At 37.2% G+C, this 16065-nt stretch overlaps 1 protein-coding gene across 1 annotated transcript in view; it reads right to left on the bottom strand.

Annotated features, from left to right (window-relative positions):
- Positions 1–16065, bottom strand: part of paf1 (PAF1 homolog, Paf1/RNA polymerase II complex component) — a 48083-nt gene that overhangs the window by 27425 nt on the left and 4593 nt on the right. The window contains exons 2-3 of the mRNA XM_028795439.2: positions 7103–7132; positions 5606–5698 (exon numbers count right to left, since the gene is read on the bottom strand). Of these exons, the coding sequence (XP_028651272.1) occupies positions 5606–5698; positions 7103–7132 (123 nt within the window). The remainder of the gene's footprint in view (positions 1–5605; positions 5699–7102; positions 7133–16065) is intronic.

The raw sequence follows: 16065 nt of genomic DNA, 5'->3' as shown, positions 1-16065 counted from the left end.
TGAAAGTAGTAAAATTAAAAAGTATAAAAAAAAAAGAAAAGTAAAGATCGCACTAGCACAAACAAACAGAAATTATTACTCGAAAAAGGGAAAATAATCACCACGGACCAGCAGGATAAAGCAAGGTCAGAAATAAAAGACAGAGAAGAAAACAAAGTACAACGTCATAAAGAGGTTAAAAAACAAGGGGGCCAAACACATGCAGAGCAGGTTAGAGATCATGACCACTGGAATTCAAGAGACAAAAAAAAAAAACATAGGCGTGAAACACACGCAGAGTGAGACACAGAATATGAAAGCAGAAAAAAACAACAGTGTCAAAAAAAGAAAGTAAATATCGCATTAGCACAAAGAAAGAGAAACTATTACTCTGAGAAATAACGAAAAGGCAATAGAGATCGAATATATGGACACAGGTGATATGTCAGAAATATGTAAATATTGTAAGGCTTTGAAGTTTAAGTCAGAGAGTTTCAAAAACGGAGTTTACCTCACATGCATTTATTTGTTACTTTGCAAAAAAAAATGATTAACTGCTAATCGATCGTTTTGTCTGTGCTGAAATTCCAAACAGACAGAGCTATCCTGTATTATGGTACAAAGTCATTAAACACTTGTCTCACGGACCTCATTAAAAAGATTCAGCACACTGGGACTCGAAAGATTCCAAATATTGCTTGTACAGAAGTTCAGAAATAAAAGTGAAACTAATGAAATAGCAACAATTCAACAAAGAAAAAAAAAAAAAATCTTAAAAGTGTGTATCTGGAAAACCAAACACGGGGGTTGGCGAGCGAAGCGAGCAGGGGGGCAAAGCCCTCTAGTATGTGTGTGTGTGTAATAAATAAAATGATGATTATATATAAAAAAATCATATATAATTTGTAACCACCTTTTAATTTTTGCACTAGAAACCTCACACATTCACAGGATTCATGGTTATACAGAGCAGATTAAAAAAGAGAGAGACGCAATGCTCACAAGTTTGGGGAGAGGCTGGCGTCCTGCTAGATGCTTTGCCAGTCTTGTTCATCTACTGTTGTAGAGTAAAGAGCTCCCCGTGCATTCATTGCAAATGTTCATTGTTTTGCTTAAAGTATCAAGTTTTATGTTGCAATAATATCACTAAAGTGTAGTGCAAGTCCTCTGATGCTAAGGCCAAGTGTACAAAGTCAGTGATGAGGCTTAGTGAGAAAATAAAAGTGTTCGATAAATGAGTTTGATGTTAATAAAACGACCAGCTGGCTAGACTTCAACTTTGCCAGTCCCATTCTCGATTGCAGCCTCAAGGTTAAACATCAACTCGCCTCTACTATGCGCCTGTAGACAGAGATCTTTGAGGATCTCAACTGGCGCACGAAGCAGACGCTGCGGACTGGTTAAATGAAGTCGGTGCGTCATTCACAGTCTCCAATGCCAGCCATGAAGGACAGACTGTGAGAGGTGATGTGGTGACCTCATCTGTCTCAATGTCTTTTCACAAAAGCAACTAGTTTTTATTCATTTTTATTTTTTAAATTAAGATGTTAGCACAGTCACAGAATTCGAGTGAATGGCTTGTGAGTAAAAACTTTTTTTGCATGTTTCCAATTGCATTTTGTGTACTGCAGTACATTCTGGTGCTTAGTATTAATCCCTCAAGGGGAAATTGTCTTTTCAAATGACCTTTAGAGGTATGACTTGATTTCATGTTTACTGTGTTATGAAAACTGCATATTACCAAAACCAATGTTATGTTATTAAAAATTCTATGAAGTCTAGTTTGAGGAATCTCTAGAAAAAGATTGCAGTTTTTGGTGGACTCAGGACACTAACCCCATAGGTTTAATATTCGCTTCTTAATTTTTGTGTCATTTCCTTGGAACACAAACTCCACAGAAGTTGAGAATTGACTATTATAAAAAAACAAAATCTTGCGACAATACAAGACTTTTTCCTGCAACGAGACATCATCTTTGGAAGAGAGATCTTTTCAAGAGACACACTTTCACATCCCGCGACATGGACAAGTCACGTCATACTTACAGCCTTTGGAAGCAAGTCCCATGATACACATGCTGAGCAGGTTAGAGAACGGAAGTAGGAAAATTGGAAAGTCTCAAAAAAATGAAGAGTAAAGATCGCATTAGCGCAAACAAATGGAAAATATTACTCGGTGAAATAACGGAACAGTGAAAAAAATCGATGAGTGTTTGAGGATGTCTGGGGGAGAAGAGAGACGAAATGCAGATCACACGGCACGGCAGCAGCAAGCCAGCAGCTGATCGAGCAAAGAGGAGGTTAAACACAAGTGTTATATGATCCCCATTGTATCACTGTTTAAGAGGGGTTTCAGAGGAGCAACTGCGTCTCGTTGGGGTGCGTTCAGCCCACCTCTTCAAAATGGCGCTTAGCATTGGCCGGGTATGGCGAACGAAGCGAGCAGGGGGCAAAGACCTCTACTATATAAATATATAAAAGACAGATAGAGATAGATAGAGAGAGAGAACTTTATTAATCCCAAGGGGAAATTCACAAATTGATTACATATGTATTTATATTTATATATTATGTATTATGTTATATATATATATATTATGTATTATGTTATATATATATATATATATATATATATATATATATATATATATATATATACACACATTTTATATATGATATTACATCACATACAGAATTCAAAGTCAAGTGCACATGTGGTCGTGGGCTCTCTGTTTATATTTGTCTTTGTATATTATGTTGTAATATAATAATGCCAGTGTATGTTACACCTTGTACAGTATATTATATATTGTTAGTTAATATTAAAATTTAAGATGACTCTATTTAGCCAGACTATATTTAACATTTACTGTAGGTTGTTCTATTAACACTAGAATTACCAGCGTCTACGAAAAAACTCGTAGATCTGGCCCACCTTAAAACCGTTGTCACCTCTCTTTTGTCTTCTAAATGAGCCGATTAAGACGAGCCAGCAAGCAGCCGGCTATTCCATCCCCCACCGTCGCAGAACGTTCTCTAAGTTTTCCCAGCTCATGTCTTGTTTGATTATCTGGGAGTGACTGAACTGTTAAGAGTTTTAGAGTGGAAATAATAGATCGTTATTTGGAACACACACATTTCATGCGTGTTCCGTTTCTACAGTAATCTGTTTAAACACATTGTTAAAACAGAAACTTTTTCATATTTTAGTAATAAATGTTACAAAATGTGGCATAAACTATAGCATTTGTGAGGCCTGATGTCCAAACATCAAATAAACACTTTCACAAAAGGTTCAACGATGCTACAACACCTTCCGTGGCATAGCAGTAAGATTTGCTGACTTAGTGCTACAGCAGTCTTGCCGTGCATTACAGACCCGAGTTCGATTCCCCGCTGGGGAGGAAGTGTTTTTTTTTTCTTTGTAACCTCAAACGGACATAAAATTTATAAATTGGTATGCACTGTAAATCGTTAAGTTTAAAATGTCGATCGCGGTTATTTCTGTTGATTCATACATTTTTACTTAGAGTCAGAACAGGAGCTTATTCAGCTTCTGATCTGACTCTAACAGCGCCACAGTATAAATTCACACCCAATCTGACGCTGTTCGTTTTCAAATAATATTGTACTAGTGCGATTATGTTTTCTGATTGGTACTATTCACGTCATCATAAAATGATTTCTTCAAAACGTCACATATATTTGTCTCTTTCTTTTTTAAAATGTGCGTTGATCACCACCAGCATGTTGTAGCACACAGCAACTGGAACTGCATGTTCTTGTGCGCACTGAATAAGACAGCGCTATATGCAATCATCAGATTCAAATGTTAACAGTTCACAGTTCACACACACGCAAGGATCGTCTTTCTTACATTTACAACGTGTGTACCTGTTACAATGTACTCACTTCTCTCTATGCTGTGGTTTCTATTACACACCTGAAAGAAAGACATTATATGTGAAAACATCATTGCACTCATGCAATATTATTTGAAAACGAACAGAGTCAGATCATTTGTGGATTTATGCTGGAACTGGAAATTCTCTGATGTGGAATGAGTTCTGTATGGTTGTGGGCGTGGGTGTGAGTGGTGGACATAACTGGGAATTACTGTGAATGTGTGTGGTGTTTTGAGATAATGAATAGAGCTGCGAATTACAGGTGCTTGCTCAGTGTAATAGAAACCATAGCACAGAGAGGTGTGTACACTGCAACAAGTACACATGTAAATGTAGGAAGGGCGCTCCTTGGGTGAGCTATAGCGCGTCTTTATGTGAAAACAGCAGTGTCAGATGGGGAGTGTCTGATGATTGCATATAGCGCTGAAGTTACTGCTCTTTACTATGCTTTCCTCTGCATGTCCTGGAGTACAAAAGAAACAGCATACAGCAACATGTGGGGACTGGCAAGATTGGGGGAAAAAAAACACGCGGCCGTATGTATCGTGATACACTGCAGAGCTATAGCGCGTCTTTATGTGAAAACAGCAGTGTCAGATGGGGTAGGAAGAATGAAAAGTGAATAAAAAAAACAAAAACAAAGTTATCCTTTACAAATATCATAAATTACACCGGCTGTTACAGACTGAAATCAAATGTATCTTTTTATTCTAAAATAGTAAAAATAAGAGCAGTTCACTTCTCAAAAAGGAGTCGTGCAGGATCGAACTCATGACCTGTTGATTGCTAGTCAGCAACTGATACTGTTGCGCCACAGAAGCAGTCGTTGCAAATAACTGTCAATGTCGCACACTAAGGCAGCTTTTTTTTCTGCAGTTACATTTTTGAATAAAAGCGCACTTGTTCCGTTATATTTGTACCTTTCGTGAAAGTGTTTCTTTGATATTTGGACTTCAGGCTTCATACATTATATAGTTTATGCCTACATTTTGTCATTTACTACTAGAATATGAAAAAAGTTTCTGTTTTAAAAATGTGTTTACACAGATTACTGTAGAAACGGAACACAAATGAAATGCGTGTGTTCCAAATAACGATTTATTATTTCCACTCTAAAACTCCAGATCACTAATCAATCAAGGCATGAGCTGGGAGAAATTCGTGCACGTTCTAAGTCAGTGGGGGGATGGAATAGCCAGCTACTTGCAGCTTGTACATTTAGATGACAACAGACGATGGCGGAGAGGTGCGAAAGAAATTAAGAAGTGATTTAAGGTGGGACGGATCTACGAGTTTTTTCGTAGGCTCTGGTAATTCTAGTGTTAAGCCTCATGCTTGCTTTTCTACTCCTCTAGATTTATCTTTTACCCTTTTTTGCAAAATCCAAGTAGTGAACCATTTTGACATTTCACTGCACGTTGTACCTGTATAACTGTGTATGTGACAAATGAATCTTGAATTGAAAAACTATGCAATAAAAAGTAAATTCATACAAAAAAGTGAAATAGTCGTATTAAAAGTGCAGCAAACCTGACACAAAAATGTGACTTTCTTTCAACATACTGAAGTGTGGAACTTTAACAGTAGTAAACAAGATTGACTGCGTGGAATAGGGTGTGCTCTTTGAAAGGCCCTTTAAATATACACAGCTCTGGATAACAAAAAATGTAAGTTAACTTAGAAATACCAAGAAAATGCTTAAGATAATAAAACGCCAATACCTGTGCTGGTCAAAAGGATATGTGATGAATTTGGGATCAAAGGGGATATCAGGAAGGCTGTTGCAGTATTTCACCCTGCACACAATTCCCGACCTGCAAGAGCAGCAGAACAAATGCAAAAATATAAGGTACAATCTTCTAAAATTATGTTAAGCATGATTAATTAAGATACCTAAACACGTATTTGAACTAGAAATTTGAAGAAAAAAAACCTATAGATTTGCAGAGGCTTTGCATTTTTAAAGCCAGCAAGTCTATGATTGCACCCAACAAGTAACTACAACACGTTTGAAGCCCAATCACATTGATTTTACTAGCTGGCCCAGACCACAATAAGCAGTGCACTGTGATCAGTTCAGCTTTTATATCCGAGTATTAAAGGTGCCAGATGACTAAAGACATCATTACCTACAATGTCACACCCGACATAAGTGGTTTTAATGCGTGTACTAATAAAATGCTTGCATTTTTCATTCCAACAAATGGCATGAACAACTGACAGGATAACCTAATAAAGGAATAAATCAAAAGAAAAAAATTATAGGAATTTCTTAAAAAACAAAGGCTGAAAGACGAAGCATAAATCTCACTGGAGCCAACTGACTGGCACAATGACTGTCTGACAGCAGGGTCTCAAACGCTAGTCCAAGAACCCCAGGGTGCCCTCTGTGTAACAGTTAATGGGAGTTTTTTAAATTAATTTACACAAACTACTCCTCTCAATTTTCTTAATCAATGAGGGCAGATCACCACAATGGTCAACGGATTTGAATGAGATTAGTATTCTCTCTATCTTCTATAATTTTTAGTTTACGTTTTAACTTTCTTGTGTACGAAGTATAGGGAAAGTATTGTAACTGTCCAAAGATTCGATGTTGAGATTTTAATGAATTCCAACGATTTAGACCTCCCTGACTTTCTCGTATATAAAATGTAGGGAAAGTACTGGAATCCTCCAAAAATTCCATTTCAAGATTTTGAGGAATCTCGATGTTTAAGACCTCTCCGAGTCCAAAAATACACACACAGACATAATTCCAAAAATGGTATGTTTGTAAGCATGATAACTTGAGTACGCTTTCACTTACGGTCAGTCAAATTTTGCATACTAGTCTTATGTACAAAACGCAGATTTCTATCAACTTTTAGGCCATTTCCGCTAACCGGTAGTGGTACTTTACCTTTTATTCATGCAGCTGCAGAGTCTGATTTATTCAATTTTACTTTTATAATAATTGTCCAATATATTATTAATTTGATTTGTTGTTGCTGGTTCTTTAATGTACATAATATAAAAATATAACCATTGTCTTGCGGTTTACTCCTCGAGTATCCATCCCCACATCTGAGTATACGAGAAAGTCAAGGGGAGAGCACTCCCGATTTTCCTTCATAAAGTTATAGTGTCTGTCGCCTCAGTTATACGCCATTTGCCTTTACTGTATATCTGTCCCAACTTTTCTTTCTTACAGAAAAATGAATGAAGACTAACATTACCTTTCTGGAACGGATCGGTGTGCACTGGCTCTGTTGAGAGAAAGAAAAGAAAATGAGAATGTGGAAAAAAAATACAATCAGATCCTCGTTGCTTCATTACACAAATGTCAGCTCTGGGTGGGCTGACAGAATTTCAACACTTTTGAAACTTTAATGGCATAATTACCGACCAGTCACATGTGGGGGGGAAAAGAACAAGAAAATCCCAAACAACTTAAACAGAATCAGCACATTTTAAATAAACAGAAACGATAAACCTTTACAGAATAAATAGGACATGTAGAAAACAAACTGACAAAAGATTCCTGAGATTTGAGAAAATGACATTCGCAGCAATGGCAGCGTTGAGATTGAGAGCAGCTTTAGTGAGGAGCTTCTCCCTAAAATGTGCTCATTGTGCTCGTGTTTTGGAAGAGTGGGTGAATGTTTAATTAATTAAAAAGACAAATGTAGACAGCAGTGAAATTAATTTGGCACTTTACAGAAGACCACGGGCTTGACACAAAGCTTGTTAAGCAAATGCAGAGCACGAAGGAAGAGACCCACCACAATTTAATTCATCTTGTAAACCAGAGACGAACTAACAAACCAAACTTGAGCTGTAGGCACAAAAGAACTGGCAGCACAGCAATAAATAAAATCAAATAAATAAATCAAAACTGGTGTGGCGGACTTCACCTCGTATACTGAATTACCAGACAGCCACAGTTCTTATCTTTTTTTTTTCTGTGATAATTTGACTTCAAAAGCCCAAAATAACAGAAAAAGATGGGGCGACAGTAAACAACAACAACAACAAACCCCTCTAACTCCCAAAGCTGTCCTATAAGAGGGGCCCCTTAAGGACTGAATATTATCGATGCCTGTGTAGAGCAGACGGAGATGCCCAACAGACACAGCGAGCACAAACTCTGAGGCAATCAATGGAAGATTAAGATTAGCAGCATGACGCGGAGTTCCAGCTCCCCACCAGACACAATGCAGCGTGCCACTTCTCCTCAGTGGAGCCAAATGATCTGTTGATCCACCCTGCTGAGAGTTCAATGGAAGAGCGAATTAAAGAAAGACAATTTATACAAGTTTATGGAGACGGGAGATTTCCAGAAGGTAACAAAAACACACACACACATATACCACAACCCGGGTCAGGGGGCTGAGAGTCACTGAAGGCGTCACAGCTGGGGCTTGGGTGTCAATCTACAAAACTTTCAACTCTGCTCCGACTCCTTCAATATGTAATTTAAGCCAATACACAGTAGTGCTCAAAAGTCTGAGGTCACTCAGGAATGTTCATGTTTTTGAGAGAAATGGATTTTTATTAAGATACCATTAAACTGATCTCTCTATTATAAAAAAAATATCTTGCGACAAACGAGACTTTTTTCGCGTGATGAGACGTGATCTATTGAAGACAGAGAGACACTTTCAAGTGCCGCAAGACAGTCAAGTCTGCTACTTCTTTGTCTTGTCTTTGCACAATGTCTTGTCTTGTTTGTATTTTAATTTTTAAAATATAATTCTATTTTTAATTTATTATTTGCATGTTATGTTGTTACACTGTGGACCTTGAGCTTCGCAATTTCGTCTATCTGTATACTTGTATAAGGTTGAGATGACAATAAAGTTCACTTTGACTTTGAAGTCACGTCATACTTACAATGTTTGGGAAGCAAGTCCTGTAATATGCATCCAGAGCAGGTTAGAGATAACGGAAGTAGGAAAATTTGAAAGTCTCGAGAGAAAAAAAAAAAAAAAAAAAAAAAAAAAAAAAAAGAGTAAAGATCGCCTTAGTGCAAAAAAAAAAAAAAAAAAAAAAAAAACAGAAAATATTACTCTGTGTAATAACGGAACAGTGAAAGGAGATCGAATAGTGTTTGAGGATGTCTGGGGGAGAAGAGAGACAAGGCAGTGAGACAAAAGGACAGCTGCTGTACAGGCTTTAAAACTTTCAAAGTGCTGCATGAGATGCAGATCACGCAGCACAGCAGGAGCAGCAAGCCAGCAGCTGATCAAGCAAAGAGGAGGTAAAAAACACAACTGTTATTGGTTTCCCATTGTATCACCGTTTAAGAGGGGTCTTGGAGGAGCAGCCGCATCTCCTTGGGGTGCGTTCAGCCCCGTTGTTCACAACAGCACATGGGGTGGGGATGGGGTTGGTAAGTGAAGCAAGCAGGAGGCAAAGCACCCTAGTTTCAAAATATAATTAAGGCATTACTAGTGCGTATAAGGACTATTACTGCTTGAAATGACTGTTTTTTATTCAAAATTCACATATGATTTGCATATGATATGAAAATCCACATATGATTTGCATATAGATGCAAAACCCCACATTCAGCAACCATTCTTTCAGTGTCCTGATGGCCAACTCCCTTAGCTTGTCCTTTATTAGTCCTGTGTGTGTGTGCCAACTGGTTATTAGAGAAACCTTGTGCAATTGCATTAGCACTCCTGACAGCTGTAATTCTGTTCACTTGGGTTACAAGGTCCAGGCTAGCACTGAGCAATTAATCGAAAATATAATCAAAACTAACATTTAGAACCTCTAATTGGCATAACCTTGCCCATGGTGGTAATTTTATTTATTTTGTATTCTATTTTTTTTTAAATTCTGCTAACATTTACCCCAGTGTGTGCTTGTGTACTGTCCCTTTAAAAACACACTAATCAGTGTCTTGTCATGTGACTCTGCCCCATCCAGTCTTCAACAGGGAAGCAACATCCCCATCACTGCCAAAAGAGATCCTACTCTGCTGAGCCCTTGAGCAAGACCCTTAACCTGTAATTGCTCCAGGAGGCACTTGCTGTACAATGGCTGACCCTGTGCTCTGACCCCAAGGGGTATGCGAAAACTAACAAATTCCTAATAAAAGAAATTATATAAGGTGAAATAAAGAGGAGGAGAACTCAAACACCGGGCAGCTCTTACCAAAGAAAAAACACCATGTTCATTGTTTGGACACATTTTGGTTTCAGTGTAGAAGATACCAAACAAAAAGAAGTTAAATGTAAATGCTGCGGACAGTTTTTCAGTGATCAAAAGTAATACCATCAATCTGTTTCAACACTTGGAGCACAATCACTGTATCGAATATGAACAGTGCATGGCTCACAAAAACAGAGTGACACACACAAGACCGGCAACAAGTTCCTCCACAATGCAGCTGTCAGTTACACAAGCATTTACAAAAGCTACACAATAGGAAAAGGATTCAAGAAGATGTAGTAGGAAATGGTATCATTTATTTCTTTCCATCACAAAGGATATGGCTCCCAACTTTCCCCAAAGTGCAGTGTACAAAACACGTCATAAAAAGGTAACCACTGAACTGAAATCTGCTCAGCACTTTGCAGCCACATCTGATCTCCAGTCAAGTCGGACAATGGAGCTACACTTGAGTCTTACTTTGCACTACACTGGTGATGAACAGAAGCTGCATAACAGATGCCTTATTTTCCAGTTGATCACATGTCAGAGATAATTACACACAACATGAGAACCCATGGAAAAGAACCTCCTGGCCAGAACAACAGACAACGCCACTCATGTTGTCTAACTTGTCAAAGCTCAATAGTTGGACAGGGTAGTAATGTGGTGGACACCGGCAGAACCTGGCAACCAGTGAGTGCATATCAGCTTACCAGACATAACGCTACAATAACCCTGCCTCTGAGGTTAGGGATCTGCACTGGCAATCGGAAGGTTGCCGGTTCAAATCCCGTGAATGCCAAAAGGGACTCTGCTCTGTTGGGCCCTTCAGCAAGGCCCTTAACCTGCAATTGCTGAGCACTTTGAGCAGTGAGAAAAGCGCTATATAAATGCAAAGAATTATTATTACAATATTTAGTAATCAAAATGGGGATACCTAGATGGTGACAAGCTGCTTAATTGTGTGTGTGTATCATAAATAATAGCTACATGTCTTTACAGAGGGGGGAATAATTTAGTTTTTGGTATTCTGTCTCTCTCCATTAAAATAAAACTACCATAAACATTAGACTGTTGAATTCTTTGTAAGTGAGCAAACTTACAAATTTAGCAGGGGATCAAATACTTATCCCCCCCCCCCAATGTATATGCTTTCTCTCTATTTCTAAAAAAAAAAAAAAAAAAAAAAATCTTGGAAGGAGACGATACAGAATCAGAATATCTTTATTGTCATTGTAACAAATACAACAGAATTAGGTGCAGTCCTAATTATATATTTAAACATATCTCTCTATTATAAAAAAAAAAATCCTGGAAAGCAAAAGCAAAGCAACAATACGTGATCTTCTTGGAAGTTCTCGGAAGACATTTAAAAGACCCGCAAGACAAAAGAGACTTGCCACGAAGTGTCTTGCGGGGACCATAAACATGAGACTTGGTGCCAAGAGATTGTCCCAGGGTTATGGGGACGTGGAACACGAGATTCTTGCAAGACACACCCTACTTACAAAAGATATCCTACAAGAGCACACCCATCAAAAAACACTCAGTAGTGTAAAAGCACGTAGTACACACATATGCTGTGCTCTCAGCACATATAAAGCACATAAGGACGATACGAAGAATAGAGACCCAAAGGCGTTGGAGAGAAAAAAAAAAGGCAGATAAGAGATTATGAAAGCAGTGCAATTCAAAAGGCTCAAACAAACGATGGCACGAAACACATGCAGAGAAAGGTACTGAATATGAAAGCAGTAAAATTCAAAAGTATTGTAGCATCCCAGCCAGGTTGAGACCATTTTGGTTTTAAGTGACTATCGGTCCGATTGAGGGAGGGCGGACTACAGCACGGAAGACTGATAGCGGGGTAGTGATTGATGCAGTAAAGGTGTTGGACAGGTTGCTAGAAAGTTGTGTTTGGGGTTAGGAAGTCGGCGATTGTTCAAGTAAAACTTTTGTGACACTTTATTATGTCAGTCACTACAGTATCAACGAATATAGAAAAGATTGCATTACCGCAAACAAAAGGTGATTAATCATCAGAACCAGGTGTAATTGAAAAAATAGCAGGACAAATTAATGTCAGAAATAAAAGGCAAAGAGTAGACAACAAAGACTTTTCTCATTCGCATCATTCAATGCACAAAACGTGGATTTACACAATAATGGACCATACACTATGAGAATCTGTGGTCCCGGAACAGTTAAAGCAACAACAAGTTGAATTTCAAAGAATACACAATTCGGTCAGGTGTATATTGATGATCACGGAGAAGTGATGCAAATTTTAACAGGCAAAAAGAAAGGTAATGTAAATATTCCATGAATAACATTACACACCAAAGGAGATTGTGATATGCCATTCATATTAAAATGTTTACAGTTTACTGTGAGAATAGCTTTTGCTATAACAATCAATAAATCACAGGGACAAACATTAAAAAAAGTTGGATTATTTATTACAGAAACAGAAACAAAATTCACTCACGGGCAGTTATATGTTGTGTTGTCACAATGTGTCTCCAAAAAATATTGATTTTAATGAAGCTTTAAAGTAAAAGAGCAAATAATGAAATTGAAATGATTCCAAAGGAAAAAAAAAATGTTAAATTGTATATCCGATTAACCAAACACAGGGGTTGGCGAACGAAGCGAGCAGGGGGTGAAGCCCCCTAGTTTAAAAAAAAGGATAATACAATTTGATGTCCTGCGAGAGACACTTTAACGTCACCCAAGACAAGGCAGTGAGACAAAAGGACAGCTGCTGTACAGTCTTTTAAATGATCGACGCGCAGCGCGACAAGCAGAACACGCAGCCCGGCAGCAATAGGAGAAAGACAGCAGCTGATCAGAGCGCATCTCCTTAGTGTGTGTTCAGTCCCCGACAAGTGGCCCCTAGTTGTTGTTAAGCACTTTGTTACATGTCTTTAAAAAGGTTCTATATAAATAAAATTGTGTGCAGTTACTTACAGTTGAGCTACAGCTATTTTTCAGCACATTAAATAAACACTGTGACAACAGTAAAAAAAAAAAATGTTTATATAGCACCTCTTAATGTTACAATATGCTTAATATTGCAATGTCATAAAAATAAACTTCACATTATAATGTAACAAAACAATACATTGAGTCATCATTAGAGTAGAACTAATGCTATAGAAATGTTATTAATCGGATATTATTTAAGTACTTTAGAATTAAGAGGGGTTTCTCCTCTTTTAATAATTTTGCTTGAGATACTGTATATAGTTTGTAAATCTTCAGGTACAAGTAAAACCATCAATAATATAACAACTCACTTTCAATGTGTGTTTATTTCTGAAAACGCAATGAAAGAAGAAGGCATTAGTGAAGGTGCAATAAGATGATGTTTGATTATGAGAGATTCAAGTTATTTTGTACTTTGCACATGGCAATATTAAAAACTAGTCATTAAGCCCGTTACAATAACGGGCGCTAGAACAGTAGTGCGTGAACATTAGTAGGAACAGTCTATATTAAATGGCAAGGGACCTTGACCTCATTCCGTTTGTTGGTCATATTTTTCTTTGCCTTTCTTTTGTTGATGTTTACTTGCTGAGCTGACCCTTCTTCGTGGGCTGCCGCCATTTATTGTGTGTCTTTAATTTTCTATGACAGTAATACTGGCTTGTACGTCCATAATATACCTTTAATTTTCTCTGGCGGTAATACAGGCGTGCGCGTCAGTAATATGCCTTTAATTTTCTCTGACAGTAATATCGGCTTGTAAGTGGCTGTAATATGCGTCACTGTACTGTGTACCTTTAATTTCCTCTCGCAGTAATACTGGTTTGTATTTCTGTAAAACACCTGTCATTTTCTCTGACAGTAATATCGCGCATCGCACCGTGCCCCGCGCATGTGCACTTCACCAGAAGACACACACACACACGGACACCTGGACGCACACAGGGATTTTATTAAAGAGGATATGTGTTTACAAGAGATACAAGTTATTTTCTCCTTTTGACATGGCTTTACTTAAAACAATGTTTACAAGAGATTCAAGCTATTTTATACTTTTCACATGGCAATAGTTCAAATAATTTATTTTGTTTGCAAGAAATGCAAGCTATTTATTTTCTACTTTTTTAGGGAACTTGCTTTTGACATTAAAACAAAAATGTGACTTGTTCCATAAGATATTTTATTTCAAACAATGTGTGCTTTGATTTCTGTTCTTCAAAATATTCAATAAATGATTATAGATAGATAGATAGATAGATAGATAGATAGATAGATAGATAGATAGATAGATAGATAGATAGATAGATAGATAGATAGATATGAAAGGCACTATATAACTGATAGATAGATAGATAGATAGATAGATAGATAGATAGATAGATAGATAGATAGATAGATAGATAGATAGATAGATAGATAGATAGATAGATAGATAGATAGATAGATATGAAAGGCACTATATAACTGATAGATAGATAGATAGATAGATAGATAGATAGATAGATAGATAGATAGATAGATAGATAGATAGGATACTTATAAACACTTAATCTCTGTGTGTTTCCACTAATTATTTTAAAAGCACAAAGATAAGACACGCACTCTTTTCATTAGGAAAAATAAAAATCAAAGGTTGAATAGTTGAGCATATTTACAGTATAAACATTGTCAGTGAACTATGAGGGCAACAAAACAAACAAAATAATTGAACATTTTACCTCAGTTATGACTAATAAACAATTAATTATGATATTGATTTGAGGTCACATCGCCCAGCCCGAGTCCTGGCAGTCCTAAAGTTCAGTTCTGGGTTCAGAAATTGCCAAAATGAAGTTTACTAAGCAATATGCCAATCTGATTTTTGTTTTTGGCAGAATGGAGTCTGTTCCATGTGACAGAGAGAGGTTGGCAGCCTGCACTGAAACCGCTCGTTCAAGATTTCACACAGAGGTGTCAATGTCAGCCTTGAGAGAAGAGGGAGGACTGACGTAACCCATATAGAAAGAGACGAGCAAGGCCCAGATGTGCAATTAATGGTGCTAATGCAATTCCAAAGGTTTCTCTAATAACCAATTAGCATGTAAACAGGCCTCACTAAGGATAAGCTAAGGGAGTTGATTGACCACCAAAACACCGAAGGAATGACTGCTAGAAATGGGGGTTTGCAGTTCACATGTGAAAAACTAATTAAAAACAAGCCATTTCAAGCAGTAATAGCATATTTTACACACTAGTAATGCCTTGGCTGTATTTTAAAAATCAATGTAATGGTATCTACAAAAAAAGGTATGAACTCCTATTAAAAACAGGAACATTTCTGGGTGACCCCAAACTTTTGGACAGTTCTATATTTACATGCTGACTGAAAGCACACAAGATACAAAGCACTGATACATAAGCAAGCTACTTTTTAGCTCCCTACCCTGTTAAAGTTTACTAAAGCATATTATTTACTAAAGAAGTTACAAACATTGAGTAACATTATAAGACAAAACTTAATAAAAAGAATACATTTTAACCAAAAGCTACAAGGAAATAATAGTTTTTTTGAATTAGCATATGTGAAATTGCAAATTTTAACACATTATTTTACAATCAGTCAATGAGTCAGTACATTTTTACCGACTCTGGTAATGCGATAGTTGCTTCCAACTCCATAGCCCTGCTTTTGCAACAATATAAACTGAGAAAGACTTAAAAGATTGACGACAATGCGTGGACTGGACGTGCAATTTAATACGAAATGGCTGTGATGGTGGACTTTATCAGCTAAAAAGCACAGAATTAAAAATGTGGTTCCCATTACTGATTTTGGCTTTCTAAAACTGAAGTTCCATACAGACAGACAGGCTCTTGCTTTCAAGGGGAAAAAATTAAGTCCAGACAGGATTGCGAGATCCACAAGATTGGTATGGATGACAAAATCACAAAATGTTACACTTTAATAGTAGCAACTGGGAAAGAAACGATTTTTTATGTTTTTCCATATTGGTATATACAGTATCTCACCAAAGTGAGAACAGCCCTCACATTTTTGTAAATATTT

The sequence above is a fragment of the Erpetoichthys calabaricus genome, chromosome 1 (genome assembly GCF_900747795.2).
Source record: "Erpetoichthys calabaricus chromosome 1, fErpCal1.3, whole genome shotgun sequence".
Classification (NCBI taxonomy): Eukaryota; Metazoa; Chordata; class Cladistia; order Polypteriformes; family Polypteridae; genus Erpetoichthys; species Erpetoichthys calabaricus.
Note: the sequence above shows the minus strand (reverse complement) of the source record. Positions and strands in the feature narration are given on the sequence as shown.